Raw genomic sequence first — 27,978 nt, forward strand, 5'->3', positions numbered from 1 at the left:
CCCTCTACCCCTGCTCCACCTTGAACACTGTCAACTCATAGTCCATAGAGCTCACTGACGTGTTGAAAAGTAATATACGTTACATTTCAGTCTCCTGGGTGGCACGTGGTGTCCAGGCTAAACTCGACAGATTTTTCTTTGGGATTTCTTCTCTGTTGTGCAGACTCAGACACTTGAAATTTATTACATAGAAACTGACCTGGAAGTCACCTGGCCTTTTAGAGAGCCTGGTGGGAGTGTGGCTACAGCCGCCACGCGTTCACCTGGGGACATGGAACAAGCAGAGAGAACATTAACCTGTCCCAGGTCTAATGTCGTTAGTCCAAAATGATTACAGTAAATTGAAGAAAACATCAAAGCAACAGAATAAAAAGAAAAATTTAGAAGGAAAATCAGCATGATACACTTGAGGACAAAAAAAGCAGATTTTTGCCAAGTAAGGCCAGGAGAGAAACATTGTATTTCAGGCGAACAGGGCCTGGGGGGGTCCAAATGGGAAATGCGTTTAAACAGAGCTGGGCCTTGCAGACAGGCCTTGGAGGAGCGGGGCCTGATGCAGACTCGGGCTGCCTGTGTGGACGTGAGGTCCACGGTCGCTAGGAGCAGCACTCTGTAAAATTTACTTAACTTCTTTTTACTAAGTGATAAATTAAAAAGCAATTAATGAGAGGTATATAGTATTCTGGGTGATGGGGTTCGGCTGTGAAAATGTTTAAGGACCCTGTGGAAGCTACACAGAAGTTTCAGGATGTGGGATGGCTGGGACAAGGTGGAGGAGAGCTTTGGAAGGCAGAGGGGAGTAAGCAGATGTGAAAGCATCGGTGTACAACAGAAGATAAAGAGAAGAAAGTCTGTTGTTAGGGGCTGAATGTGTGTGCCCTCCCCAAATCCAAAGCCCTGAACCCCAGTGTGACGGCATTTACAGATGAGGCTTTGGGAAGTAATTGGGCTTCTATGAAGTCACAAGGGTGGGGCCCTCGTGAGGAGATTAGTGCCCTGATAAGAAGAGACCAGAGAGCTAGCTCTCTCTGTGTGTCTTTCTGCCATGTGAGCACACAGCAAGAAGCCAGCTGTCTGCAAGCCAGGAAGAGAGAGAGCCCTCACCAGGAACAGAATCAGCTGCCACCTGGACTTTGGACTTACAGCCAGCAGAACTGGGAGAAGACATTTCTGTTGTTTGAGCCACCCAGTTATGGTGCTTTAGGATAGCAGCCCACGCTGACTAAGACAGCTGCCACAATGTGGGGCTCAATAAATACGGTTTGTGTGCATGACTGGGTCGGAGGCTGGTGAGTATAGGAGTGTGTGCTGGAGTCAGTTCACAACCTGGGAGACCAGCTGTGAACATCCCTTCTCCACTCCACATTTAGTGGTGTCATGGCAACTTGGAATAAGCCAAGGTGTGTTTACACCATTGGAATAGGCCAATGCTACAAATCAGGGCTTTTCCCCACTCAAGAGCCAGCAGTTTAACGTTGATGAGCATACCACTGAATGTGTGAGATGAAGTCCTTGTGGGAACAGAGGTCCCTGGAGTTCTCATATCCAAAATAAACCCTAACCTTTTTGTTGTGTTTGCTGTCACTGTTTTAATTACTAATACCCAATGGCACTCTTCAATTACCTTTTATGACCCATTCCAGGGTGATTCCAGATTTGTAGACGCTCCTGGCAAACTAACCATCACTTGAAGAAGCGTCATTTTTCTATGGGGAAATATTTTCAAATTGCAAGTTACTGAGTTTAAAATAAGCTTTTGGGAAAGAGCCCATTTGCAAGTTGGGGAATTTCAGTCGTGGGTCCTCCTGGGGAACATTAGAGATCCAGAAGAATCATGTTGATTTAAATATATATACCCGTTGCAAAAGAAGTTCTAAGTGAAAAGGAATGGAATTATTGAACTGGGAGGAGAGGGGGAACAGTCTCACCACGGGGGTAAGTTCCGGCTGGATGTCTGGTTTTCCACCAAAAACATCAGAGATTGGGGACGACAAGGAGAAAATTGTCTTTATGGTGTTATGCTGGGACGTGTGGTTTGTGGATTTTTATTTTGAACATTTTCAAACTTTTTTCCCCAGTTGGGGATAGTTTGCACAGGATCCGTTTTGAGGACCAAGAACGGTTAAGACAGGAACACTTGTCTGCCCCAAAGTTCCTGTCACCTTCATGACCCTAAGTCTACAGACGGCATAATGTATTTCAAAATTTTGAGAAATGTGATATAACTCAACACATCTCTTCCATAACACATCGTGGAATGGAATCATAATTCATCTTAAAATAACTACACCTGAATGAAATGTATCATTTTTCTATCTGAAAATGAGTATCATAAAACCTAAGCTGTCTCATTTCTGTATAAAAACCTTAAATCAACGATTCCAAATCAATACTTTTGACCATTTAATTAGGGAAAAGATGTTATTTAGGGGCTTGTTTAATTAGTGTTATTCTGGTATTCATTCAGAAGGGATGGGGATATTACCGTCCTAAATGATATTACAGTGACCCTGATCTGGCATTTGCCGAAAACGATCCAAAACCAAGAAATAACAGCTACAGATCTGCCACTTCGAGCCGTCAGTGGTTCACAGCACCGCCAGACCCTGGTCTAACAGTCGGTTTATGACGTGGTCTCAGAGTAAAGCTTTTAAGCATGCCATGACCTTTCTCCATGAATCCATAAAGCTTGTTAATGATGCCTCTAAAATCCACCCGGAGTATTCTCTGTGGCATGTTTTTGGTTTGTGTATCGAAAATCCTTAGCTTTCTGAATGTCCCTTCACGATCCACCTTGGTGGTCGCCAGTTGAGCCGGGAAGCACGTGCTGTTTCCCCGTCGGCAGGCCCGCTGAGCTCCCCGCTGCACCAGGCCCACAGCCCCACCTCAGCTGCACCTCAGGGATGTCACACACGTGTGCACAAGCATCGCCCGGGAGCCTGCAACCCGGCCTCAGGTGTATTTGCATGCTGCTTCCTCAGCTGGAAAGTTAGTCCTTGTCTCTACCTTTAATTAGCCACCCTGGTTCCAATGTCTCTTCCCCAGGAAGCCTTTCTAGGGCCTCGGAGACCAGGCTGGTGGCCCTGGTGTGGCAGGGTCCCCGGCACATACACAGGATCCTGCACTCACCACACAGCCTTCTGACAATGCCTCTTAGTCTAAAGCATCTCGAGAGCTCATTGAGAGCAAGGACTGTACCCTCGGTGCCCAGCACCGAGCCTGGCACACAGCCGGCACGCAACAGACACTGGAGGTGGAAAAGCCAGCTCAGGATCTGCTAGGCAGCACGATGGGGGTCTTACCACACAGCCTGCAGAGAAAACCACAGAGTACTCCCCAGGCACTCACAACCGTCTCGCCATGTGTTCGGGTGGCTAGTGCGTCTCCTCCCACACCCACCGCTGGACAGGAAGCTCAAGGGCAGTGATGCATTCCACGCACCTTCACCGTCCAGCACATGCAGCGACTTGGTGGGTTGTGTGTGTTTAATCCTGTGTTTGCCTACAAGGACACTTCCATTTCTGAGCAGGACGATTCTTAATTGGACATGAAAGTCCCACGCTTTGGAAGATATCAACCCCTGCTCACTAAATGCCAGTAGTACCCCTCTTATTTGGACACCTTCCCATATGTACACATACATACACACATGCACAGACACATATGCATGCACATGCACATATATGCATGCACATCTGCATACAATATACTCATGCATGCACACACATGCACACAGTACATACATACACGCACATGCGTGCACACATGTGCACAATATACTCATGCATGCACACATACACATATGCATCCACATATGCACATGTTTGTAAGAGTTCTAGGTGGAAAGGCTTAGGAGGACATAGCTGTCTGTACTTGAGCCTATAGTGAATTGAACTCTTTTCCCCAGGAAGCCTGTAGTAAATTGAACTCTTTTCCCCAGGAAGCCTGTAGTGAATTGAACTCTTTTCACACAACTCAGTGAGAAGCGGCACATGATCGACTCTTACAGTACCAGGGTGACCTACTGGAGGACTGCATGTAGGTGGTGGCCTCAGGTGAGGTCCAGGGTAGCATCTGTGGCCCTCAGTAAAGCATGGAAAACTGTCTTTGTAAGGTAACTACCTGATCTTTATTGAATGTTCAGCATACATCTAGACACTAGGCTCAGTGCTATACATTACTTAATCCTCACATCAACCCATGTGGCCCCATTTTTCAGGGAAGGAAACTGAGGCTTAGAGAATTTAAGTCCCTGGACCAAGTCAACACACGGGGTTAGTATCACGGCCAAGATTCACCCGCAGGAATCTGACTCCTGACCCTGAGTCTGTGTGCCGTGCTGACTCTGCCAGATTTCTTTAGACGAGAGTGAACTTCAGAATTCCAAGATGGAGGAATCCTTTCACAGGTGCCCCTCCTGTGGATTGTAATGGAGAGCAGTGTTCCACAAAAAAATGAAATAACAATGCATTTTGCATGCTGTTGATTTGGTGGGGTGAGAAGAACAGATTCCGTGGCAAAGTTGTTTGAGGAAATGCTGTCAGAAAGGTGCAGGTAGAGTGCCTAAGGGCACCTCCGTGCTTCCTAGCCAGGCGGGAGGTGACTCCGGAGTAGCGCGCTGGAGAGCACACAGCAGGAGAAACTACTGCAGGGGCTGGTCTGCCAGGAAATGATTGACAACCAGGTTAGCAATGATGAGGCTGCGGGAGAGACTGCTGGGGGGTTCGTGACCTCTCTCCTAATTTCATAAGAATAATAGCCACTATTTATTATATGCTAATAACTTCCAATTATCTTTTGTTGTTTTCGCTCTCCTCATCTACCTTTCCCAGCTAAAATCCCAAGGCTGAGAGAAGCTGGTCAGGTGGCTTCCCCTGAGGCCAACATAGCCGTTGAATTGGCAGTGCCAAGTTTGAATCCAATTCTAACTTCACGCCTTGTGATTTTAAACGCAGGACACAAACCTCCAGGGATTTGGGGTCTGGGACAGGTTGGGGGGCTTCCTTGTGTGAAGGACTGTCCAAAGCAAAACCTTCTCAATAAGGACACCCAAGAGCGCCTTCAGGTGGTGGTTTATATTAAAACACTGCCCTCATTGTAATGTAGCTCTTCAACCTACATTGGTTATTTGGTCTGACTGCTAACCGTGAAGTTTTTTTTCCGGCAGGACTGACGTTTCTTAATTTTACTATTATATTTTAAATTTATGGATCACCACCTTGTCACATGATTTTTTTATTGATGGTGTATCTGTGTTGATGGAATAACATCCGTCTGCCTAGACGTTCACCCAACCCGACTTCCTTCCCGGAACCAGAGTCTGTTCTCGGTGACCTGCCATAGAGGCCACTCCAGAACTAACAGCCAACACGAGTTCTCATTTATTTTTTTCAATTTTCTTTTTCCTTTTCTTCTCAACAGACGTTGGTGCATTTTTTGAAGAAGGGATGTGGCTCCGGTATAACTTCCAGACAACCGGGACCAGCGGCAAGGAATCGGGCAGCAGGTCGGAGAGCTCGCCGGATCCGCAGAACCCCCTGCCGGACCTGGACCACGAGGAGGTTCAGTTCAGCTTCAGCACGTCCAAGGCGCCCTGCATCCTCCTCTACGTCAGCTCCCTCACCACTGACTTCTTGGTGGTCCTCGTCAAACCCACTGGTAAGGACAGGGACGCCTGGCCACTGAAAATTGTGTGGACAGAATGGTCTAGTAAGGTTCCGGATTGTTCTGAGCTTGTCCTTTTTATCCTCACAGGAAGTTAAGCAAGTCATTTAACATCTTTGGACCCCATTTCCTTATTTGAGAACCCACAAAACAACTGGTCTGTAGCAGGCTTTATAGCAACATGTTATAGCAGTAATGTTGCTAAAGCATGTTGCATTCCTTACAAGAACCATATTACCTGATATGAGATGGCTTCCTATGTACCATGATTTTTTTTTTGTTCCTAACAAATAAATACATTCACTACTATACTAAGTAGAGGTGAACTTTGAAGTGGTGAAGTTAATTTTACATAAATCAATAAGTTATCCCAATTGATGACAATGATCAGTAGGTTCCTACAGAACATGTGAATATCCAATAGAAATAAGAAAGCCAGAGACATTTGCATTCCTCAACCCTCAAATTTTTACATTCATAAAATACATCTCCGATATCAAGGTTGCTTTCAAGCAGGGGTCTGTTTACACACGTAATATGGGAACCACCTTGATCTCTAACTATGCATTGAGCCAGAGAGGTTCAGACATGGTGACTACAGTGGGCATGCTGGTGGCAATGTAGGAATGGCCTGAGGACCTTGTGAGAGAAGTAGAAACATTCCTAATGCATGTGAACTTGACTTCTGAGACACTTAGAGTTTTCAGATCACTTTTTCTTACGAACGCAACTACTTTGGGTGTACCAAGGAGCAAATCTCTCCAACTCCTTTCCCGGAGAGCTTGAGTGGCCGGCAGTGTGGAGTCTCCCTCACACCAGCCTGCTCCTCGGTGTTTCAGCGCTGCAGCCTTCTCTGACAGCTGCTGCAGGTTGTAGCATCTGAAAGGTCAAGGGCTTCTCCCATGGGGACCAAGAATTGTTATTACTATCAACCCAATTCTGCTTAAGTTTTAAAAAATAGTAAATTCTTAAACTTTTTTTGGGCAGTGCACAGTAGGTTAAAAAAAAAAAAAAGACAGGAAAATACGTGTCCCCTAGCACTTTCCCTTTTTAAATTATTCCTAAAGCAATTAGCCAAAAAATCAGACAGAGGTTGGACATGAAGGTGTTTATCGTGGTGTTATTTATAGGGGCTGGAGAAGGCTGACAGCTCCACCCTGTACAATGAGTGAGAGAAGGAGTCACCATTTTATGCAATATTTTATATCCATTAAGAGTAATATTCCTGACCCTGGCCGGTTGACTCAGCAGTAGAGTATTGACCCGGCGTGTAGATGTCCTGGGTTCAATTTCCAAGCAGAAATTGTACAGGAGAGGTCCCCACCTGCTTCTCCACCCTCCCCCTCCCCTTTCTCTCTCTCTTGCTCTTTCTCTCTTCTCTAGAATAAATAAAAAAAATATTTTTAAAAATCATAACTAAGACATAACAGCTGTATTTGCTGTGCAGCCTAATTAAAAGCAGGATCTAGATATCCCCTGAGTTTTTGAGTGTTGATTGTCATTGCCGGGAAGAAGCAAGAAGGGGGTGGAAAGGAGTAATCTGTTGAGGCAAAGTGACCTGTAACAGAGGCAACCAGGCACTGGGGGCCTGGAGCGCCCATCTTTCCCTTTGTTCTGCATTTGAATTGAAGTAATCTCTAACCTCCAATGAAAGTCATTTCTGAGCTTCCTTAGTCTCAGGGAAGCCACCCTAAATCCCGTGTTTGTCTTTTATAAAGTATGTTTATTTTTACCAGTACACGCTCATGATTCTTTCGTATGCCAAAGGGCACCCTTTGGCAGATGCTGTGAGACCGTCCCTGAGTCCTGTGTTCATTGTTTACTTCCCAGCATGTTTTGTGGGGCCCACGGGCGTCTCCATGGTCCCCTGTCATGCCTTCCCAGGCCCACTCCCAACTTGGATCATTGACTCCACCTGCTACTGCAACTCGGAGCTAACGGTCCCCGGTGGCTCACCTTTGGTAGACCGTAAACACGTGGGTGCCTCGCGCTGTTAACCTTTGTGGGTTGTTGCGCCTCGGAGCTCGTGGATCAGAATCCAGAATGGCACCAGTGTCAATGGGCGTCAGAGGAGGGAGCAGGGTTTCATGGAAACTAAGTGTCAGAGGGTGGGAGAAGTTCTGTTAAAGTGAAACCTAAAACCGAGAAAGTACTGTTTCTTCCCCATCCCCTTGTGCAGGGAGCTTGCAGATCCGGTACAACCTGGGAGGCACCAGAGAGCCATTTCATATCGACGTGGACCACAGGAACGTGGCCAACGGGCAGCCGCACAGCGTGAACATCAGCCGTCACGAGAAGACCATAGTGCTCAAGGTATCCCCGTGTGCATCCATGTCGGTGGTATATGACGCAGTGCCATGACCTCTCTCCTCTCTACTGCGCGGCCATTGGTTTTATTCGGCTTTGTTCTGGAGGTGGGGCAGACGGAAGAAATGCTTGCTTGTACTCTGTCCTGCAAATCCTGACCAGTGAGGTGGGAAGGTCCACAGTCCCTCCAGCAAAGGCGACAACGGAGTGGACAGTGCTGACGTTCCATAGGGAGAAGTGTATGTTGGCTCGCTGTTTCCTTTGCAGTTTTTCCGCTGTGGCCAGACAGCTGTCCGTCTGTTTGTCTCCATGGTGCCACCTTTCTGCTCCAGGCTCCCAGGTGGCTGAAGCTTACCGCCTTTCCCAGCCAAGGTTACTTACACTGGTTCCACTGACCTGTTTCTTTCACTGTTCCCCCATGAGATGAATAGCTATATATTTTTTTCCATCTCGATGGATGCTTTGCCTTTTAAAAAAAAATCTTCAAAACATAGGCCTTCGCCTGACCAGGTGGTGGCGCAGTGGATAGAGCATCGGACTGGGATGTGGAGGACCCAGGTTTGAAACCCCGAGGTCACCAGCTTGAATGCGGGCTCATCTGGTTTGAGCAAAGCTCACCAGCTTGGACCCAAGGTCGCTGGCTTGAACAAGGGATTACTTGGTCTGCTGAAGGCCTGCAGTCAAGGCACATATGAGAAGGCAATCAATGAACAAATAAGGTGGCGTAACGAAAAACTGATGATAGATGCTTCATATCTCTCTCTGTTCCTGTTTGTCCCTATCTATCCCTCTCTCTGACTCTCTCTGTCTCTGTAAAAAAAAAAAAAAAAATTAGACCTTCTCCCTCCCCCTCTCCGAATCTCAGACGCCGGTTCTAGGTTCTTGGCACACAAAGGGATGGTTTTATTACAAGGCTCAAATTTTATTTCGGGTTTATCAATCGTCCCTACCCCTCCCACAGAGTTTTACAGTGCGGGAACCAGCCGGGAGACGCCATGAATAAAACATAGCGCAGGGAGGTCTCCCCGGGCACTGAGCCAAGAGATCAAGGCTGGGAACTGTTACGGCACTTTCTAGAAGGCCTTCGGAACAGATAGCTGTCAGCAGGAAGGGCCGGGGACGCTGCTCTGTCGGTGGAGCCGAGTGCCAGTTGGCGGGGACTCAGCAACCTCGCAGACCTCACGCAGGCGCGCAGACCTCACGCAGGCGCGCGGCCGTGCACGTGGGGGCGGTGCGGGGCGGTGAGGTGCGGGCTGTAGACAAAAGCATGAGCCCCATCTCTTACCGAGCGCCGGGCGGTGTCACATCCGTAGCTTGATATGACGTCTACATGTGGCTGTTAGCGGTCGAGGGTATTTCTAAGGAGAGGTCTTTCCTGGGGAAATTACAACGTGAAGTTGCAGCTTATTGTGCCACCAAGTGTGGTGTGAATAAAGCGACTTCACAGCGGTGAGCAGCGTCCGGGTGCCTCGCTGAGCGCTGGCACAGGCCGGCCTGTGAATTGTTTAACCGAGGGAACTGAGCCCACCTTTCACTGTAACTCATGGTCGCTACCATTTCATCAACGTTGTCTTTATTGGCTTTCGATAAGAGGCCTTCTTCCATTTTTAAACCGTGCCATCCGTCACCTCTTTTGGGAAGTAAGGGGCTTATTGTACCATTGTATAGTTGCAAAATAACATTAAAAGGATAAAAGGAGCTCAGTAATTGGCTTTAAAGACAGTATCACCACGGAGACCTGCTGCTGCCCTGGATGTGGACGCGTGCGAGGATAACCCTGGCTTTCTCCAAGAGAACGCCTTGTTAATGAGGACCCGGCCTGGCCGTGGGTTGTGGAACCCCATGCGAAGACGCACGGTGGGTGAGAGGGTGGAGGTGCCAGGCTAGATGATTCCAGTTCTGAATATAGTTCCCGAAATGAGAGTTGGGAGGAAGGGTAGATTAGGAAGGCCTCCCTTCTGGCACATTCCATTAACTGGGGACTCTTTGTAACTAACCAGCAGCTCTTCAAAGACAAATATCAGCTTAATCATAGCTGCTGCCTGTCACCCGGCACCAGAGAGGGAGGGGCTATTTTAAGAACTTGGGGCTGAAGGCCCGGAAAGCCAGAGAAATCCAGATGGTGGGGAAGACAGACAGCAGGGAGCCCGGGGCACCGAGGCAGGGTCTGGGAGAGGCTGGTTCTGTCGCTCAGGGCTCTCTTAATTGCCAGTAACAAAAGGCCAGTTAGGAATTCACTGGTGGGAAGAATTTCTGGAGTAGGTTGTAGAATCTAAGAAAGGGAAAACCAAAATTTTAGAAGAGAATCCAGGGGACCAGGAGGATCAAAACTAAGACTAGAATGTTATTGAGGCTCCATATCTCTCTCTCTCTCATTCTCTCTCACTTTCTCATTCTTTCCCTCCCTCCCTCTATCATCTGTGCTTGGCCACACTCTCTGTGAGGATGAGATTAACACCTCTCACTGTGGCCTCCATCTGATCTTCCCCGTTTTCTGGGACGCAGACACTGAGGAACACTAGGCTCACATCTTCCCGGTTTTGTTACCAGAGAAAGGTCCTAGTTTCTTGGTTCCCATTTTTTGATCCCAGGGTTGGAGCTTGTGCTCACCCTTTTGCAGGGACAATGACAGCTGGCCCCTGATCGAAGCTCATAATTAGGATGGGGAGCTGGGGTACCCCCCACGAGGACAGGACCGCAGATCCAGAGCGAGGAAACAATGGCCACAAAGACATGGGCTGTCGGGTGCTTTGAGGTCAGGGAAGGAGGGGAAGTTCTCTGAATGGTGTGGAATGAATTCTGTAGGAGCCACACCCTAGGGTGTTGGAAAGCCCCGGCCCTTGCTCCTTCTGACAAAGTGACACAACTGCACCGAGATTCCCAAAGTTGCTCAGAAAGCCAGACTCACTGGAATTCAGCCAGGAGAGACTTCGTGGTCTGGGGGCCAGCCCTGTCTTTCTGGGGCCAGCCTCTCCGATCTGGCTCAGAAGGCACCGAGATAGGCTCCTTCTATGGACAAGTAGGTCAGGCTGACTCCTGCCCTCCTTTATTTTGGGCAAGGAGGCCTTGCAGAGCATGGATGTCGTTCTCAAAGTGCCTTTAGAACTCTAAAAAAACCTCTACTTTTTCCTTCCTCCCTGAAACAAGCTACAGTTTCATCTTGAGAACTTCTACCACCTCAAGAATGTATGGAGAGAAACGGCATGACCATGTTAATTCTAGTTGTTTCTGCATGAAGGGATTACAAATAGTTTAATTTCCTCTAGAGTTTTCTGTAGTTCCTCATTTTCTGCTAGAAGCATATGTTGCATTTTTATAATCGAACAAAAATATGAAACACACATATCTCTTATTTACATATCCTCAACCTATGCTGATGTCCCCCAATTATAATGAAACGTCATGACACAGGTATTTAAATAATGTCAAATTAAAATGTACTTTTAAGCAAAGAATAGAAGGCTAATTCAAAGATGCATTTTTATAGTACAATAGAATAATGCCTTTGGCATTAAGGTGAAATTTTATGCATTATATAGACTCAAACGTCGTATATATAATTTAGATGGTGTTTACCAGTGTTTATGATGTGTTGTTTTTAAGCAGGTTTACTTCCCTAGCAGGGTGTTGGCCAAAGCTACATTAAGTTAATTTGCATTCCCCGAGCACACACTGTCTAAATGGTGCTGAGCACTTGAGGGAAATTGACCTTGGATGAAACATTTGCTTCCAAAAAACAAAGTGTCCAATTGGCACATAGATAATGACGAACTGTCTCCAGGAATTGTCAGGCCCCCAAGTGAACCAGAACCCATGACAACCCTCAAGTGGCGTCATTTACGAAAACTCACAGTGGCACCGGGGATAATAGCTAACGGCTTACTGCCAGTCAAAATGTAATGCAAACCCCGGGCAGGCAGAGAGCCCCTGGAAAAAGTACTGTGTACGATGAAAAAGCATGCCAATTAGCACGAATCCAGGAGCTGAACATTCCAGTGAACGGTTTCAAAGTCTTGTCTTACAAGTCCTTTCTTCCTTGCATTCCTTCCTTCTGGCTGCCCTTGGCTTCTTCCCTTTGATACCAACCGCGTGGCGCAAGGGGTCTGAGGTGGTTTATAGGGGAACATAAAATGAAATCGAGAATTAAAGTGAGTCACAAAAAGGAGGGCTCCCAGACAAGGTTGGAAATAGATCGTGATTACCCAGGTCGAGAGGCCTCACCCATAGGTGTAAATTTGGCTCTGAACTTCTTTGTGAGCAGAAAGACACAGCCCATGAGGATAAAGCACACCAGTTCCTCTAGGGAACTGAAATCTTTCTTACTTTATCGGTTTGTTTGTTCTTTTTACGCCATGGATAGTATTTGCTGGCATAGAAAGCTGCCCGTAGCATGGTCCCCTGTAGGCAATACCACATGTGGGGTAAGAGCTCGCATCATTGATGCTTATCCAGCATCCCGGGCAGTCTGCTGAGCACGTTACACACCCTCTTTCATGGAGTCCTCGCCAAGGGTGATGTATCTTGACCAAGGTTAGAAAGCAGGGGGAGCAAACGCCCAGTGGAACCCAGGTCTGTCACGCTTAGGAGATGTGACCTAATGGAGAGATGTCTGGAGGGAAAGTCATAACATTTTGAAAGTGGATACCACTGCCCAGTAAGAAACTGAGTGATACTGTTGTTGTTGATGTTACCATAAAAGAGTTCAACAAAACGCAAAAGCGTAGAGAATCATAACCATGTACCTATGTATCCGCCACCCACACGTGACGAATTTTGGCGTTTTGCTCCATGTCTTCAGATTTCTGTTAAATGTGATGACAGTTGAGATCCTCTGTCCTCCTCCTCACAGAGCGAGAGCCCGAGAAGGACAGTAAGCAGTGTCTGCAACAGCATTTCTGCAACACATATTTTTCACAGGAATCATTTTTTGTGTGTGTATGTGTGAAATGTTTTGATGTCACATCTCCTTGGGAAAGTCAAGCATAACTTAAAAATGGATATCCGCCCCAACAGTTCCGAAGGGACTGGGTGGAGTCGGATGGTGGGAAGATGGGGGGGGGGAGCAAGGGGCTGAAATGCAGCGGTTCTCAACCTGTGGGTCGCGACCCACAGGTTGAGAACCACTGCTGAAATGGGATGGCTTCCTGGTTTGCTGGCCTGGTCCCCTAGGATAAAGCTCCCTCCCTCTCAAAAAAATGAATAGGCTGTATGTTCTTTTTTTTTTTTTTTTTTTTTTTTTACAGATATTTTTTTTATTTTTTTATTTTTTTAATAATTTTATTTTTTTTAATGGGGTGACATCAATAAATCAGGATACATATATTCAAATATAACAAGTCCAGGTTATCTTGTCATTCAATTATGTTGCATACCTACCACCCAAAGTCAGATTGTCCTCTGTCACCTTCTATCTTGTTTTCTTTGTGCCCCTCCCCACCCCCTTTCCCTCTCCCATTCCCCCCTCCCCCCCTGTAACCACCACACTCTTATCAATGTCTCTTAGTTTCACTATTATGTCCCACCTACGTATGGAATAATACAGTTCCTGGTTTTTTCTGATTTACTTATTTCGCTTCGTATCATGTTATCAAGATCCCACCATTTTGCTGTAAATGTTCCGATGTCATCATTTCTTATGGCTGAGTAGTATTCCATAGTGTATATGTGCCACATCTTCTTTATCCAGTCATCTATTGATGGGCTTTTTGGTTGTTTCCATGTCCTGGCCACTGTGAACAATGCTGCAATAAACATGGGGCTGCATGTGTCTTTACGTATCAATGTTTCTGAGTTTTTGGGATATATACCCAGAAGAGGGATTGCTGGGTCATAAGGTAGTTCTATTTTCAGTTTTTGAGGAACCACCATACTTTCTTCCATAATGGTTGTACTACTTTACATTCCCACCAACAGTGTATGAGGGTTCCTTTTTCTCCACAGCCTCTCCAACATTTGCTATTACCTGTCTTGCTGATGACAGCTAATCGAACAGGTGTGAGGTGGTATCTCATTGCCGTTTTGATTTGCATTTCTCTAATAGCTAAAGAAGATGAGCATCTTTTCATATATCTGTTGGCCATTTGTATTTCTTCCTGGGAGAAGTGTCTATTCATATCCTCTTCCCATTTTTTTATTGGATTGTTTGTTTGTTTGTTGTTGAGTTTTATGAGTTCTTTGTATATTTTGGATATTAGGCCCTTATCTGAGCTGTTGTTTGAAAATATCATTTCCCATTTAGTTGGCTTTCTGTTTATTTTGTTATCAGTTTCTCTTGCTGAGCAAAAACTTCTTAGTCTGATGTAGTCCCATTCATTAATTTTTGCCTTCACTTCTCTTGCCTGTGGAGTCAAATTCATAAAATGCTCTTTAAAACCCAGGTCCATGAGTTGAGTAGCTATTTCTTCTTCTATGTACTTAATTGTTTCAGGTCTTATGTTTAGATCTTTGATCCATTTTGAGTTAATTTTTGTACAGGGGGAGAGACTGTAGTCCAATTTCATTCTTTTGCATGTGGCTTTCCAGTTTTCCCAGCACCATTTATTGAAGAGGCTTTCTTTTCTCCATTGTGTGTTGTTGGCCCCTTTATCAAAAATTATTTGACTATATATATGTGGTTTTATTTCTGGACTTTCTATTCTGTTCCATTGGTCTGAGTGTCTATTTTTCTGCCAATACCATGCTGTTTTGATTGTCGTGGCCCTATAATATAGTTTGAAGTCAGGTATTGTAATGCCCCCAGCTTCATTCTTTTTCTTTAGGATTGCTTTGGCTATTCGGGGTTTTTTATAGTTCCATATAAATCTGATGATTTTTTGCTCTATTTCTTTAAAAAATGTCATTGGAATTTTGATGGGAATTGCATTAAATTTGTATATTGCTTTGGGTAATATAGCCATCTTGATTATATTTATTCTTCCTAGCCAAGAACAAGGTATATTCTTCCATCTCATTATATCTTTTTCGATTTCCCTTAACAATGGTTTATAGTTTTCATTATATAAGTCCTTTACATTCTTTGTTATGTTTATTCCTAAGTATTTTATTTTTTTTGTTGCAATCGTGAAGGGGATTATTCTTTTGAGTTCCTTCTCAGTTGTTTCATTGTTGGCATATAGAAAGGCTATTGACTTCTGTATGTTAATTTTGTATCCTGCGACCTTACTGTATTGGCTTACTGTTTCTAGTAGTCTTTTTGTGGATTCTTTGGGGTTTTCGATGTATAGAATCATATCATCTACAAAAAGTGATACCTTTACTTCTTCTTTTCCGATGTGGATGCCTTTTATTTCTTTGTCCTGTCTGATTGCTCTGGCTAGAACCTCTAGTACCACATTAAATAAGAGTGGAGAGAGTGGACAACCCTGTCTTGTTCCTGATTTAAGGGGGAAAGCCTTCAGTTTAGTGCCATTTAATATGATGTTAGCTGATGGTTTATCATATATGGCCTTTATCATGTTGAGATATTTTCCTTCTATACCCATTTTGTTGAGAGTCTTAAACATAAAATTGTGTTGCATTTTATCAAAAGCCTTTTCTGCATCTATTGATAAGATCATGTGGTTTTTGTTCTTTGTTTTGTTGATATGGTGTATTACGTTAACCGTTTTACGTATGTTGAACCATCCTTGAGATTCTGGGATGAATCCCACTTGATCATGATGTATTATTTTTTTAATATGTTGTTGTATTCGATTTGCTAGTATTTTGTTTAGTATTTTAGCATCTGTATTCATTAGAGATATTGGTCTGTAGTTTTCTTTTTTTGTGCCATCCTTGCCTGGTTTTGGTATGAAGGTTATGTTGGCCTCATAAAATGTGTTTGGAAGTATTGCTTCTTCTTCAATTTTTTGGAAGACTTTGAGTAGAATAGGAACCAAGTCTTCTTTGAATGTTTGATAAAATTCGCTGGTATAGCTCTCAGGGCCTGTACTTTTATTTTTGGGGAAGTTTTTAATGGTTTTTTCTATTTCTTCTCTACTGATAGGTCTGTTTAGGCTTTCTGCTTCTTCTTGACTCAGTCTAGGAAGGTTGTATTGTTCTAGGAATTTATCCATTTCTTCTAGGTTGTTGAATTTAGTGGCATAAAGTTTTTCATAGTATTCTACAATAATTCTTTGTATATCTACGGTGTCCGTGGTGATTTCTCCTCTTTCATTTTGGATTTTGTTTATATGAGTTCTTTCTCTTTTTTCCTTGGTAAGTCTTGCCAAGGGTTTGTCAATTTTGTTGATCTTTTCAAAGAACCAGCTCCTTGTTCTATTAATTTTTTCTATAGTTTTTCTGTTCTCTAATTCATTTATTTCTGCTCTGATTTTTATTATCTCCTTTCTTCGGCTGGTTTTGGGTTGTCTTTGTTCTTCTTTTTCTAGTTCCTTAAGGTGGGAAGTTAAGTGGTTCACTTGGGCTCTCTCTTGTTTGTTCATATATGCCTGAAGTGATATGAACTTCCTTCTTATCACTGCTTTTGCTGCATCCCATAGATTCTGATATGTCGTATTGTCATTTTCATTAGTCTGTATATATCTTTTGATCTCTGCACTTATTTCTTCTTTGACCCATTCATTTTTTAAAAGTATGTTGTTTAGTTTCCACATTTTTGTGGGATTTTTTTCCTCTTTTTTGCAGTTGAATTCTAGTTTCAAGGCATTATGATCAGAAAATATGCTTGGTACAACTTCGATTTTTCTGAATTTGCTGGTGTTGTTTTTGTGGCCCAACATATGGTCAATTCTTGAGAATGATCCATGTACACTGGAGAAAAATGTATACTCAGTCACTTTGGGATGAAATGTCCTGTAGATGTCTATCATATCCAGGTGCTCTAGTGTTTTGTTTAAGGCCACTATGTCTTTGTTGATTCTCTGTTTGGATGACCGATCTAGAGCCGTCAGCGGTGTATTGAGGTCTCCAAGTATGATTGTGTTTTTGTCAGTTTTTGTTTTAAGATCAATAAGTAGCTGTCGTATATATTTTGGTGCTCCTTGGTTTGGTGCATATATATTAAGAATTGTTATGTCTTCTTGATTCAGTGTCCCCTTAGCCATTATGAAATGGCCATTTTTGTCTCTGAGTACTTTTCCTGTCTTGTAGTCAGCATTATCCGATATGAGTATTGCTACACCTGCTTTTTTTTTTATGTTATTTGCTTGGAGTATTGTTTTCCAGCCTTTCACTTTGAATTTGTTTTTATCATTGTTACTTAGATGAGTTTCCTGTAGGCAGCATACAGTTGGATTTTCTTTTTTAATCCATTCTGCTACTCTGTGCCTTTTTATTGGTGAGTTTAATCCGTTTACATTTAGTGTAATTATTGATACTTGTGAGTTCCCTATTGCCATTTTATATCTTGCTTTCTGTTAGTTTTGTGTCTTGTTTGATCCTTCTCTTTCGTTTTTCTATCTTTTGTTTTTATTTGGTTGTATTCCATACATCTTTCTACTGTTGATATCTTTTTTATCTCATGTGCTTCTGTGGTGGTTTTTTCAATGGTGGTTACCTTTGAGTAATGAAAAGGGTCCCTACCCTGTTCATTGTAGCGAACTATTTTGTGAGTACTTTTGCACTCCATCGTCCTTTGCTACTGTTAATCTCCATCTTCTCCCCCTCTTTCTTTTTGTTGTTGTCACAGTTTAAATTTGGTTTTATTGTGTTCTTCTTGGAGCTTTTACTTGTGGCTCTGTTTTTTTTTTGTTCTTTGTATCTGATTGGAGAACCCCCTTTAGTAATTCCTGGAGTGGGGGTTTTCTGATGATAAATTCCCTCATCTTTTCTGTATCTGTGAATGTTTTTATTTCTCCTTCATATTTGAAGGATAGCTTTGATGGGTATAGTATTCGTGGCTGAAAGTTCCTCTCTTTCAGGACTTTAAATATTGGGGTCCACTCTCTTCTAGCTTGTAGAGTTTCTGCTGAGAAATCTGATGATAATCTAATGGGCCTTCCCTTATATGTTGTATTCTTCTTTTCCCTGGCTGCCTTGAGAATTTTTTCTTTGTTGTTGGTTTGTGTCAATTTCATTATGATATGCCTTGGAGTAGGTTTGTTGGGGTTAAGAAAACTCGGAGTTCTGTTTGCTTCTTGAACTTGAGGCTTTAGTTCTTTCCACAGGCTTGGGAAGTTCTCATCTATTATTTGTTTGAGTATGTTCTCCATTCCATTTTCTCTCTCTTCTCCCTCTGATATACCTATTATTCTTATGTTATTCTTTTTGATGGAGTCAGATAATTCTTGTAGGGCTATCTCATTTTTTTTAATTTTTGAGTCTCTTTCTTCTTCTCTCTGTTGTGCCTCAAGTTGCTTGTCTTCTATTTCACTAATCCTCTCTTCTATCTGACCTGTTCTATTAGCTAAGCTTGTTACTTCGTTTTTCAGCTCGTGAATTGAGTTTTTCATCTCTGTTTGATTTGTTTTTATAGTTTCAATTTCCTTGGACATATATTCTTTGTGTTCATTGAGTTGTTTTCTGAGCTCCCTAAATTGCCTTTCTGTGTTTTCTTGTATATCTCGGAGGATTTTTAGGATTTCTATCTTGAATTCTCTGTCATTTAGCTCCAAGGTTTCCAATATATTAAAATTTTTCTCCATAGATTTTTCCTCATCTAGCTGTGTTACCTCTCTTTCTTTTGTATCCATGATATTCGATTTTCTCTTCCTTAATGGCATCTGAGGGTGATTTTGTTGATAGTATTAATGAGATTTAATAAAGAATAAAAAGTTAAAAAAATAAAAAAAATCGAAGTTTTTTTAAAAAAAAATTAATAATGAAATAAAGAAAAATAAAATAAAATAAAAATTTTAAAAAAAGGAAATTATTCCCCCCCTCCTTTTTTCCTCTCCTCTCCTCTCCCCTCTTTCTTGAGAAAATCTTGTGGTGAACTGTGAATTATAACAAACAATGCCTGTGATGGAGGGCCTGAATTGGGGAAAAGTAATAAAGGGGAAAGAAAAAAAAAAGAAAAAAAAAGAGCGTATGGACCCACAAAAAGCAAATAAGGAAAAAAATTGGGTCAAGAATAAAATGATTTGCTTTTAGGTGTTGGTTGTCTAAGAGTTATGATGAGAGGAATAAGAGGAAAACGGAAAAATGGGGGGACAAATTAAAAAATTACTATTGTATTTAGTGGAACAAGAACTAGATAAAATGGAGAGCCAGGGATGAGAGCACTGCTAGTGAGTTAAAAAGGTGAAGTAAAAACCCCCCAAAATGCCACAAACATAAGTTTGAGTCCCAGATAAGATAATTTGTTTGTTATTGAGGTTTGAATGAGAGGAGATGTAAAGGAGAAAGGAAGAAACTAATATAGAGGGAGAAAAGAAAGAGAGAGAGAGAAAAAAAGAGGAAACCACTAAAAGAAGAAAAAAGAAAGGAGAGAGAGAGAGAGAGTTAAGGGTTTTGGAGTGCAACCCTCATAGAGAGAAAGGAAGAGAAGAGAAAAGATAATGGGAGATGTAACACTTATGGGTAGTGTAGTTCAAGGAGAGGAGAGAGTAAGACCAGCAGAGTTAATCGGCCAAATTGGAGGAGGAAAAAAGTATCAAGAATGAAGATAAGAGAAACAAACGAACAAATATAATAAAATGGGATAGGTTATAAAGTCTGCAGATTATTCTTGATTTTGAGAGGTTATCTTCTTGCTTTTTCTTTTCTCTCCCTCTTCCTGGTCAGTGACTCTGTACCCCGGGTTCTGCCCCTTTGGCACGCTCAGGTAGAGGTTTGCTGTTGATAAGTCTCTATGGCAATGTCATGTATTGTGCTTTAGTCTCGTTGGCAGTCGAGGCTCATTAGCATTTATAGGCTCCGACAGTGAGAGAGTCCGTGTTCCTGGAGCCTTTCTCCTAGTCTTTCCTTCCTCAATTAGTAGCCTGATAATCCAGCAATGGGGTTGCTGCTGCCTCTGCCTGGATAGTAAGAGGCTCAAAGAGCTGGCAACTCCCCACTCTATTTTCACTCAGCACAGGGCTCTGGATAAGGCTCAGTCAGTCAGAGCTGCTAGCATAATCAGGCGGGCTTTCCGCCCACTCAAAGACCTCTGGCTCTGCCACTCTGTCCGGTAACACAGGCGGGCGCCCACTTCCGGAGCGCTTGGAGGAAACTCTCACTCACTGTCTGCGCGCGCAGACCAGGATATCCGGCCAGCAGTCTCACGCTCTGAATGAAACCCCCAACCGCAGGGAAAAGTTGCAGCATTGGAATTGAGTCTTGCTCCGTCCCCGTGCGCGGCTTTTGCAAGGCGCTGGGGCGGCCCGAGATTCCGCTTTGGCCCACACAAAGGCCCCTGACTCTGCCCCTCTGTGCGATAACACGGGCGCGCACTGCCGAGGCACTCGGAGGAATCTCTCATTCACTATCTGCGCGCACGCAGACCAGGATATGAGGCCGGCCACGTTTCCCTCTGAGTGAAACCCCTTCCAGCACGGAAAATCTCCACCGTTGGAATTAGTTCTCACTCCCTCCCATGCGTGGCTTTCCCAGGGCGCTGGGGCTTCCCAGAGACTCTGCCCTTGGCCCACAGAAAGGCCTCTGACCCTGCCTCTCTGTGGGGCAACACAGGCACCCACTCTCGGGGGCTAGGAAGAAATCTCTCGCCCACTAACTGCGCGCACGCCGACCAGGAGACCGGGTAAAATGGCCGCCCCGCTTGTCTTTCTTTGTTTGGGTTTGGCGCTAGTGTTAGCTTGTATTGCCCGGGTTGCCACAGGATCAGTTTTTCCTCGGCTTGGATCTCCGTGTCACAGCCTGGTTCGGCCGTTTGTGCCTCGGCCTGGATCTATTCACCCCCTTTGCCCTCCTCAGTTTCTATATTCACAGTTACCAGAGAAAGCCGCCCTGTTTAGGTTAGTGAGGAAGGCGGAGCATTTCTTACTCCCTATTTCCTTCGGGGTTTGGTTATATATTTAGCCAATTTTTCACTTGACCATACCTTTGGGTGTATTGCGAAGCATCTGGAGGCTCCAAGTATAGGTTTTTCTGTTTCTGGTTGAAGATCTTGTTGAGTTTTGGGGGAGATTTATCGGTATCGCTTCCTACTCCGCCATTACTCTGACGTCATCTCAGGCTGTATGTTCTTTAAATAACTATAGCATCTTTTGGTGCTTTGATGAAAGTCAGATGATAGAGTTCATGGATCTATTCCCAGGCACAAATACTTGGAATCTATATATGCTCTATAAATCAATACAGCATATGGTAAGGATGTATCATTTTGGCTTTCATCAGACTCGGGGGTCCCCCAATCTTTGCCAAGAAGAAGCTGACAGATTTCCTGCAAGCCAAATGAGGACTTCCTTTAGAAATAATTCCAAGTCCTCAGGAACAGATGATGATGAGGTTCCCAAATTCTTATACCGCATAGACCATGACTTCGATTATTTTCATCAGGGAATTTTCAAAGCAAATATTCAAAACATTCACCGACTTCTGTCTCTTAAAATGAAATAAAGATAACCAACAGCAACACAACAGTGTGTGTTAAATGCTAAGGATAGAAGGAAGGATACAGGCCCTGGCCGGTTGGCTCAGCGGTAGAGCGTCAGCCTGGCGTGTGGGGGACCTGGGGTTCGATTCCCAGCCAGGGCACATAGGAGAAGTGCCCATTTGCTTCTCCACCCCCACCCCCTCCTTCCTCTCTGTCTCTCTCTTCCCCTCCCGCAGCCAAGGCTCCATTGGAGCAAAGATGGCCCGGGCGCTGGGGATGGCTCCTTGGCCTCTGCCCCAGGCGCTAGAGTGGCTCTGGTCGCAGCAGAGCGACCCCCGGAGGGGCAGAGCATCGCCCCTGGTGGGCAGAGCGTCACCCCTGGTGGGCGTGCCGGGTGGATCCCGGCCGGGCACATGCGGGAGTCTGTCTGGCTGTCTCTCCCCGTTTCCAGCTTCAGAAAAAAAAAAAAGAAGGAAGAATACAGACATTTCAGTCACACCAGATGCTCTATCAGATTAACCCTAAGATCTCTGTGGCTCACCCCATTGAAAGTCCATCTTGTATAAAATGTCTTCCTTAGAAAAGGGAAGTCCTGTGGTCTCTGGCAGTGATGAAACCATGTTGGGTAGGCACTCTGAGGACCCGCCATGACCACCCATGCTTCCCTTTCCTTGGTAGTGGACTGGTTCCTCCATTCAGCCAAATTCCTGTCCATTACTTGCCTGGTTCTCCATGGCTCTGTCCTCTGGGCGGTCTTCCTCGGAGCTGTGTGCAGCTCTGAGGGTCTGTTTCCTGTAGGCTTCAGTTGCACAAAGGGCGTGTGATACTCCTGAGCCTTTTGCAGACCGGACCTGTTTCTGGTTGCTTCGCCAGTGCAATTCCTCAGAACCTGACGTTGGCGTCTGACCTGCTTGCTGCAGTCAGTTTCACGTAGCTACGCCCCGCGCTCCTTCCTAGGCAGAGAGGTCTTGGGCCCCTGTCACCACGGCTTCCCAGGGCCCGTGCCTCTCCTTCAAGGCCGTGGGCAGCGACCTCGAGGCCCTCTGAGACCAAAGACTCAGCTGAGAAGGAGAGACCCTTAATTCTAACTCTACCCATGAGGCTAAGTCAGTTTGATGAACGGAGGCGTCACACTCCTACACGATAGATACTTTGTGCCCATGTTACAGATGATGAGACAGACAGAGAGAGGTTACCACAGCTTGGAATTGAGATACAAATCCAGCTCTGCCTGATTCCCAAGCCCAGACTCTCAACACTGGTGTTAAATTGAACATGGGTTCAGTTGGGCTGGTCAGAATCAAGAGAGACCCGTCCTCCAACAGGCCAGTGCATCTGCCTGATTAGACAACCAAGTTAGAAAACTTGACTCAGCGTGGTTTCTACTGCAGGGAGGAATAAATCTTCCCCTGCCCTTCCAGGTTCTGCTAGCTGGTCTAATCATTAAACCTCCACGAGACCAATTAACAAGAGACAATCACCAAACTTAACTGCAGACCTGTGGGAACCCCACATACATGAGAGAGTCAGCGACCCCCTTATAGGAGCTGCTCAGAGACAGAAAGCTAAAATGAGGTATAAATGGCATTGTGGGCTAGGGGAGAGGGCTAGGTACCCAGGGCTTCAGAAGGCAGGAGGGTCATTCTCCCATCAATAAGAGGAGCAGATGTTCAGTAATTAGGTATTTGCCCTGCTATAGAGACAAGTCAAGAATAAATAAATAAATGGGGACATCTCTAGTGATAACCCTGATTATGGGCCAGGCTCCCAATTTAGATTCTCCTAGATAGGTGAGGGAGGGGGCAGAAGTTTCTCCTCAGCCACAGGTCTCAGTTGCCTTTGGCTCAAAATAATCCACAGGGTGAAGTAGCAAATCTTGGGGAAGCCTGTTCTGAACCCCTTCACTGCAATGCATGATTAGATAACAAATAAAAGGCATATAAACATGTCTACAATGGTGGCTCTGTGTTACGCAACTAATATTATATGGCACCTTTAAAACCATGAAGAGTGTTGGCCCTGGCCAGTTGGCGCAGTGGCAGAGCGTCGGCCTGGCGTGCAGAAGTCCCAGGTTCAATTCCCGGCCAGGGCACACAGGAAAAGCGCCCATCTGCTTCTCCACCCCTTCCCCCCTCCTTCCTCTCTGTCTCTCTCTTCCCCTCCTGCAGCCAAGGCTCCATTGGAGCAAAGATGGCCCGGGCGCTGGGGATGGCTCCTTGGCCTCTGCCCCAGGCGCTAGAGTGGCTCTGGTCGTGGCAGAGCGACGCCCCGGAGGGGCAGAGCATCGCCCCCTGGTGGGCAGAGTGTCGCTCCCTGGTGGGCGTGCCGGGTGGATCCTGGTCGGGCGCATGCGGGAGTCTGTCTGACTGTCTCTCCCCTTTTCCAGCTTCAGAAAAATACAAAAAAAAAACAAAAACCCCATGAAGAGTGTTTGTGCTAAATGAGATACACAACCTCCTGCAATTTGTGGAAAAATGACATTCCTTTCTGACATTGCAAATCAGGCGATAGTCTCCGTAGAAAAAAAAAGTAAGTTCATGTAATAAGGGTGAAGACACATTTGTTCACAGCAGTGACCCAGTGGCCTTTGCTGGGTGTCGAAATATCGTAACTTTCATACGTGAGAGGGAACTGAGAAGTCCAACTTGAAGGCCCGCGTTTCTCTATGGCACATAAAGTTCCAGGTCAGATCTTGAAGTGAGCGGGATCAGGGCCGCCTGTCTTTCCCTCTCAGCACCCTCCCTTCTCTGGTAACAGGAAGTCTGGGCCGAAATCAGACACTGGAGCGCAGATGAATTATTTAAAAACATGTGCCTTTATTACCTTTCAACCTTCTGCCAATAAAGAACCATAAATATATATATATATTTAGATGTAAACACTCCTGGAAATTTTAATATCAGAGGTTATTCAAGCCTTTTATTAAAGAAAATAACACCATTTGGGAAGCATTAAATCTTTTCAGGGACATCAGAACAAATAAAGAAAGTTGACCAAGCTAGCCCTAGGCCATTGTCTCGAAATTACATCTACTGGAACTTCTTCCCCCGTGGCCGCTGTCGTGTTTATCTAGTCTGGATGGTGAACTCACAGCCTTGGTTGTGCAGGACAAGCGTGCTTGGCAGGAGGGAGGTGAATTCAAGAATAACAATGAGTCCTTTAAAAGGGTCCAACTTCTTCCCACCCGGATACACTGGGAGCCGTTCTTGCTCCGTCTCCTTTCGGACTGTGTGCAAGTCTGTGACTGCTTCCCCCTCCGCTTTGATGGGAGACTGACTCATGATGTTGCATTTCTTGGAAGGCCAAGGTCAGCGCGCTGTTCGTTTCTTATATCATTACAATGGTTTAATTCCGGGAACAGTACCCGGGAAGAGAAAACAGAAGGAAGTAAACACAAAAACTTGCCCATCACTTTTCTGTCGACAAATCGGAGACTGTTTTGTTTTCGGTATTTCCCTGTGTCCAGAGAAGCCCATTCACCCTGAAGATTCACACCAAAAACAAAACAACAACAACAAAAAATGTCAGGACCTCCTCATCTTTCTGTCATTGGTTTTCAGGTTGGTCTACAGGTCCTTGACCCTCGGGGAGGGTGCTGTAGCAAGCTTGCCTTGTTTATTTCTGAATGGAGAGTAGGACCCTTTGGTGGCATGTCTCCACCAAAGAGGAACAGGAGACACAACCGTCAGTTCCCAGGATGCCTCCCTAGCCAGTCCCTCCAAACCGAGCCTACAGCTTTAAACTGAGACCATGTCCGCGCTCCGAGGCTTAGGCACCCCGGATGCGGTGGACGTCTCGCTGGAGAAGGCAGAACGTTCTCAAGATGGTTCTGGGCCATTCCATGCATGATGCACTTTGCTTATATCTAAAACTATGTGAGGATCGCTGAGACTTAACACTGTGACACCTCATTGGCATTCTCTCTTACCCGTGACCGCCACCCAGCCCACTGCATGATGGGGCCGTGCCAAACAGCAGCCGTCCCTGAAGCCCGACGTGGATGAAATCAGGTGGTCATCACACCCGGAGGCTGCTGACCAAGATGAAGTAACTACCCCTAAGATGAACCCAACTGCACTCAGAGTAAATGTGAAGAGAACAAGTGTGTGTGCTGGGTGTCTACAGGATGAGAGACATTCAGGTTGACAATGAGAAGTTAGTGTCTATCTCCTAGTCTGTAAACTAGGACGGATAAGGCCACCTGCTTCAATGGGGTTTGCGTGTGTTGAGTGAAAATTACACAGGAAAGCATCTAGCATCGTCCATCTGCCAGACCAGGCTACTTCCCTGCTCTCCTTCCCAATTCCCTTCTCTATTCTTAAAAAGAAATTAAAAAAAAAAAAAGAACTAAAATAAGACATCATCCACCAAATCATTATCGACATGGCCTTCAGGACCAAGGCTCCTGGTCCACCGATTTGCTGGGCAACCCAGGAAGCAAGTCCCAGGCACCTAGAAGGTCCACAGCGGGCGGCGTGGCTGCTACCTCCATCAGCCACCATCCAGCTCAGTCACAGGGACGTGAACCTGGCCCCATCCAAGGGTGAACGTGTGCCGAGGAAACACAGTAAGGGGCGACATTGATCACCCTGGAGGTGGCAGGTGAGGGGAGGCGGAAGGGGTCGGAGAAAACGTTACAGCAGCATCTGAGCTGTTTGTTCCTTAACGGTTTTCCGTGGGGCTGCGAGGACCCCATTCTCTTACTTAGCCTTCGCTGCAGGAACCCAGCGTTTGCTCTTCTGCAAGTCACAGAAATTGTACAGAGGAAGCTAAGACCAAAAAAAAGTCAATACAACCCATCATCACACTCCTCTGATCGGAAACAGAGAAAAGACTCGTAATGACTATGTCCACACTCCTCAGACCTCTTCATTTCCTTTCTAAAGCAGTTTCATCCGCAGATGAATTATGTAGGGCTGGACGGGACCTTCCATTCCTCCACTCCAGAAAAATAAACAAACGTGTTTATGTGGCTGTACGATTCTTACAGCTCAGTGGTAATGCCATTTCTGATCTGGTGTAGGGTCTGAGATGTCAGCTAGCTCTCTCTCCTTGCCCAGAACGCAGCCAAAGCTTATAAACCCGGCGCTGGAGAGTTCATTTTTCAGCCCCAAGCACATTAAGCACATAAATCATCTCTGAGAAAGAAGATAAGGTTCCTGGATTTCTATTTTGTCTGGCATGAAAACCACAGTTCAATCTGTGAGGCATTATATTGTTATATCCATCTGCCGAGCACAGAAATCACTCTCAGAGAGTGTAATTCTCAAAGCCTTTTTTTCCTTTTTCCTTTTTTCTTTTTTTTTTTTTTTTTTTAGTGCAGTAGGCAGAGAGGGTTGTTTTTCCATGCACAGGTAACTGCAAGCAGGCTCCTGTCTCAGACATTTATCTCCTCCCTGAAAAATAAATGGACCTCAACATGAGGTCCGAGTTCTGAAGGGTTACCTGCTGCCCGCCACTCAAGAGAGAGAAGAGACAGCCCTGAGAGACAGCCCTGGGATTGAGCGAAGGATTTGTTGGGCCAGGTCGCCTGCAGCGGTCCTGAGCTGGGGTGCAGATGCCCTCTAGCGGTCATGAGCCATACCTTGTGCTGAGAGCAAGAAAAACAAGGTTTTCCACAAAGGCTCCTCTGATCAGGAGTCCTGGGCTGGTTATCTATAGCGTTGGGTCATTGGCACCTAATGTGAATTGCGGTGATGGCGGTGGGACTTGGTGTGGCTTCTATAAACGGCAGCCGGCCTGCCGTTGTGTTCCAAGGGGACAACCTGGGGGTTTCGCTTAGCCCCGCATCTCTCCCTGCTCTGACCCTGAACCCTGGCAAGCGAGAGCCTCGAGGAGTGTTTGCTGAGTGACTAAGTGAATGGATCGAGTTGCTAAGACATGGGTTCTGAGCGCGCGCCCTGTGCTTGATGCTTGTCAGAGTGCGTGGGTTCTTTCCGCCTTCTAAGGTATGTTTGACAGGCGTTCGTTCCTCCCTCTGCCATCACTTAGTGAACCAGAAGAGTGAGCCCGACTTGAACATGTTGAAGAGGAGGACTTATGGTCCACGTATCGGAGGGCATGGTAACAAGACCTTTGTGGGTAGAAGAGAGGGTCTAGGCTGGTCGTTCAAGAGTGAAGGTGAAGGAAGGGAAGGGGGGGGTCAGAGGATAAAGCAACCTAGTAAGTGGCTGCCACTCTAGCAGGCATCCCTCCTGACAGTGCCACCCAGGGCCACTAGCAGGGGCTCGGCTGTGAGAACGGACAGCGGAAATGAGCCCGCTCTACCAGTCCCTGTGAAAATGACATCAGGGTCCCCTGGGCTGTCCACCCCTCAGCTCTCCCTGTGCTCTGCGTAACCCCAACAAGGGCAGGTCTCCACAGTCTGTAAAGTCTGGACCGTCCCTGAAGCCTGTCCCTCTACCAGGGATGGATGTGAAGGGGGACAGAGCCCTATTAACCAGACGGTTCACAAAAGGAAATCAGTAAAGAATGCGGGAGAGGAGGACACGAGCCAGAGGCAACGCTGGCTGCCCTGCTCCCCACGCTTTCCCGCGGGTGACCTGCCAGCCTGGCCTGGCGGTGGACGAGATCCAGGCTGGCGCGGTGGAGGG

At 45.5% G+C, this 27,978-nt stretch overlaps 1 protein-coding gene across 1 annotated transcript in view; it reads left to right on the plus strand.

The window, feature by feature from the left end:
• CNTNAP2 (contactin associated protein 2) overlaps positions 1 to 27,978 on the plus strand; it is a 1,312,105-nt gene that overhangs the window by 1,210,256 nt on the left and 73,871 nt on the right. Inside the window, exons 19-20 of the mRNA XM_066362952.1 lie at positions 5,422 to 5,658; positions 7,844 to 7,977. Of these exons, the coding sequence (XP_066219049.1) occupies positions 5,422 to 5,658; positions 7,844 to 7,977 (371 nt within the window). The remainder of the gene's footprint in view (positions 1 to 5,421; positions 5,659 to 7,843; positions 7,978 to 27,978) is intronic.

The sequence above is a fragment of the Saccopteryx leptura genome, chromosome 2 (assembly GCF_036850995.1).
Source record: "Saccopteryx leptura isolate mSacLep1 chromosome 2, mSacLep1_pri_phased_curated, whole genome shotgun sequence".
In the NCBI taxonomy this organism is placed as follows: domain Eukaryota; kingdom Metazoa; phylum Chordata; class Mammalia; order Chiroptera; family Emballonuridae; genus Saccopteryx; species Saccopteryx leptura.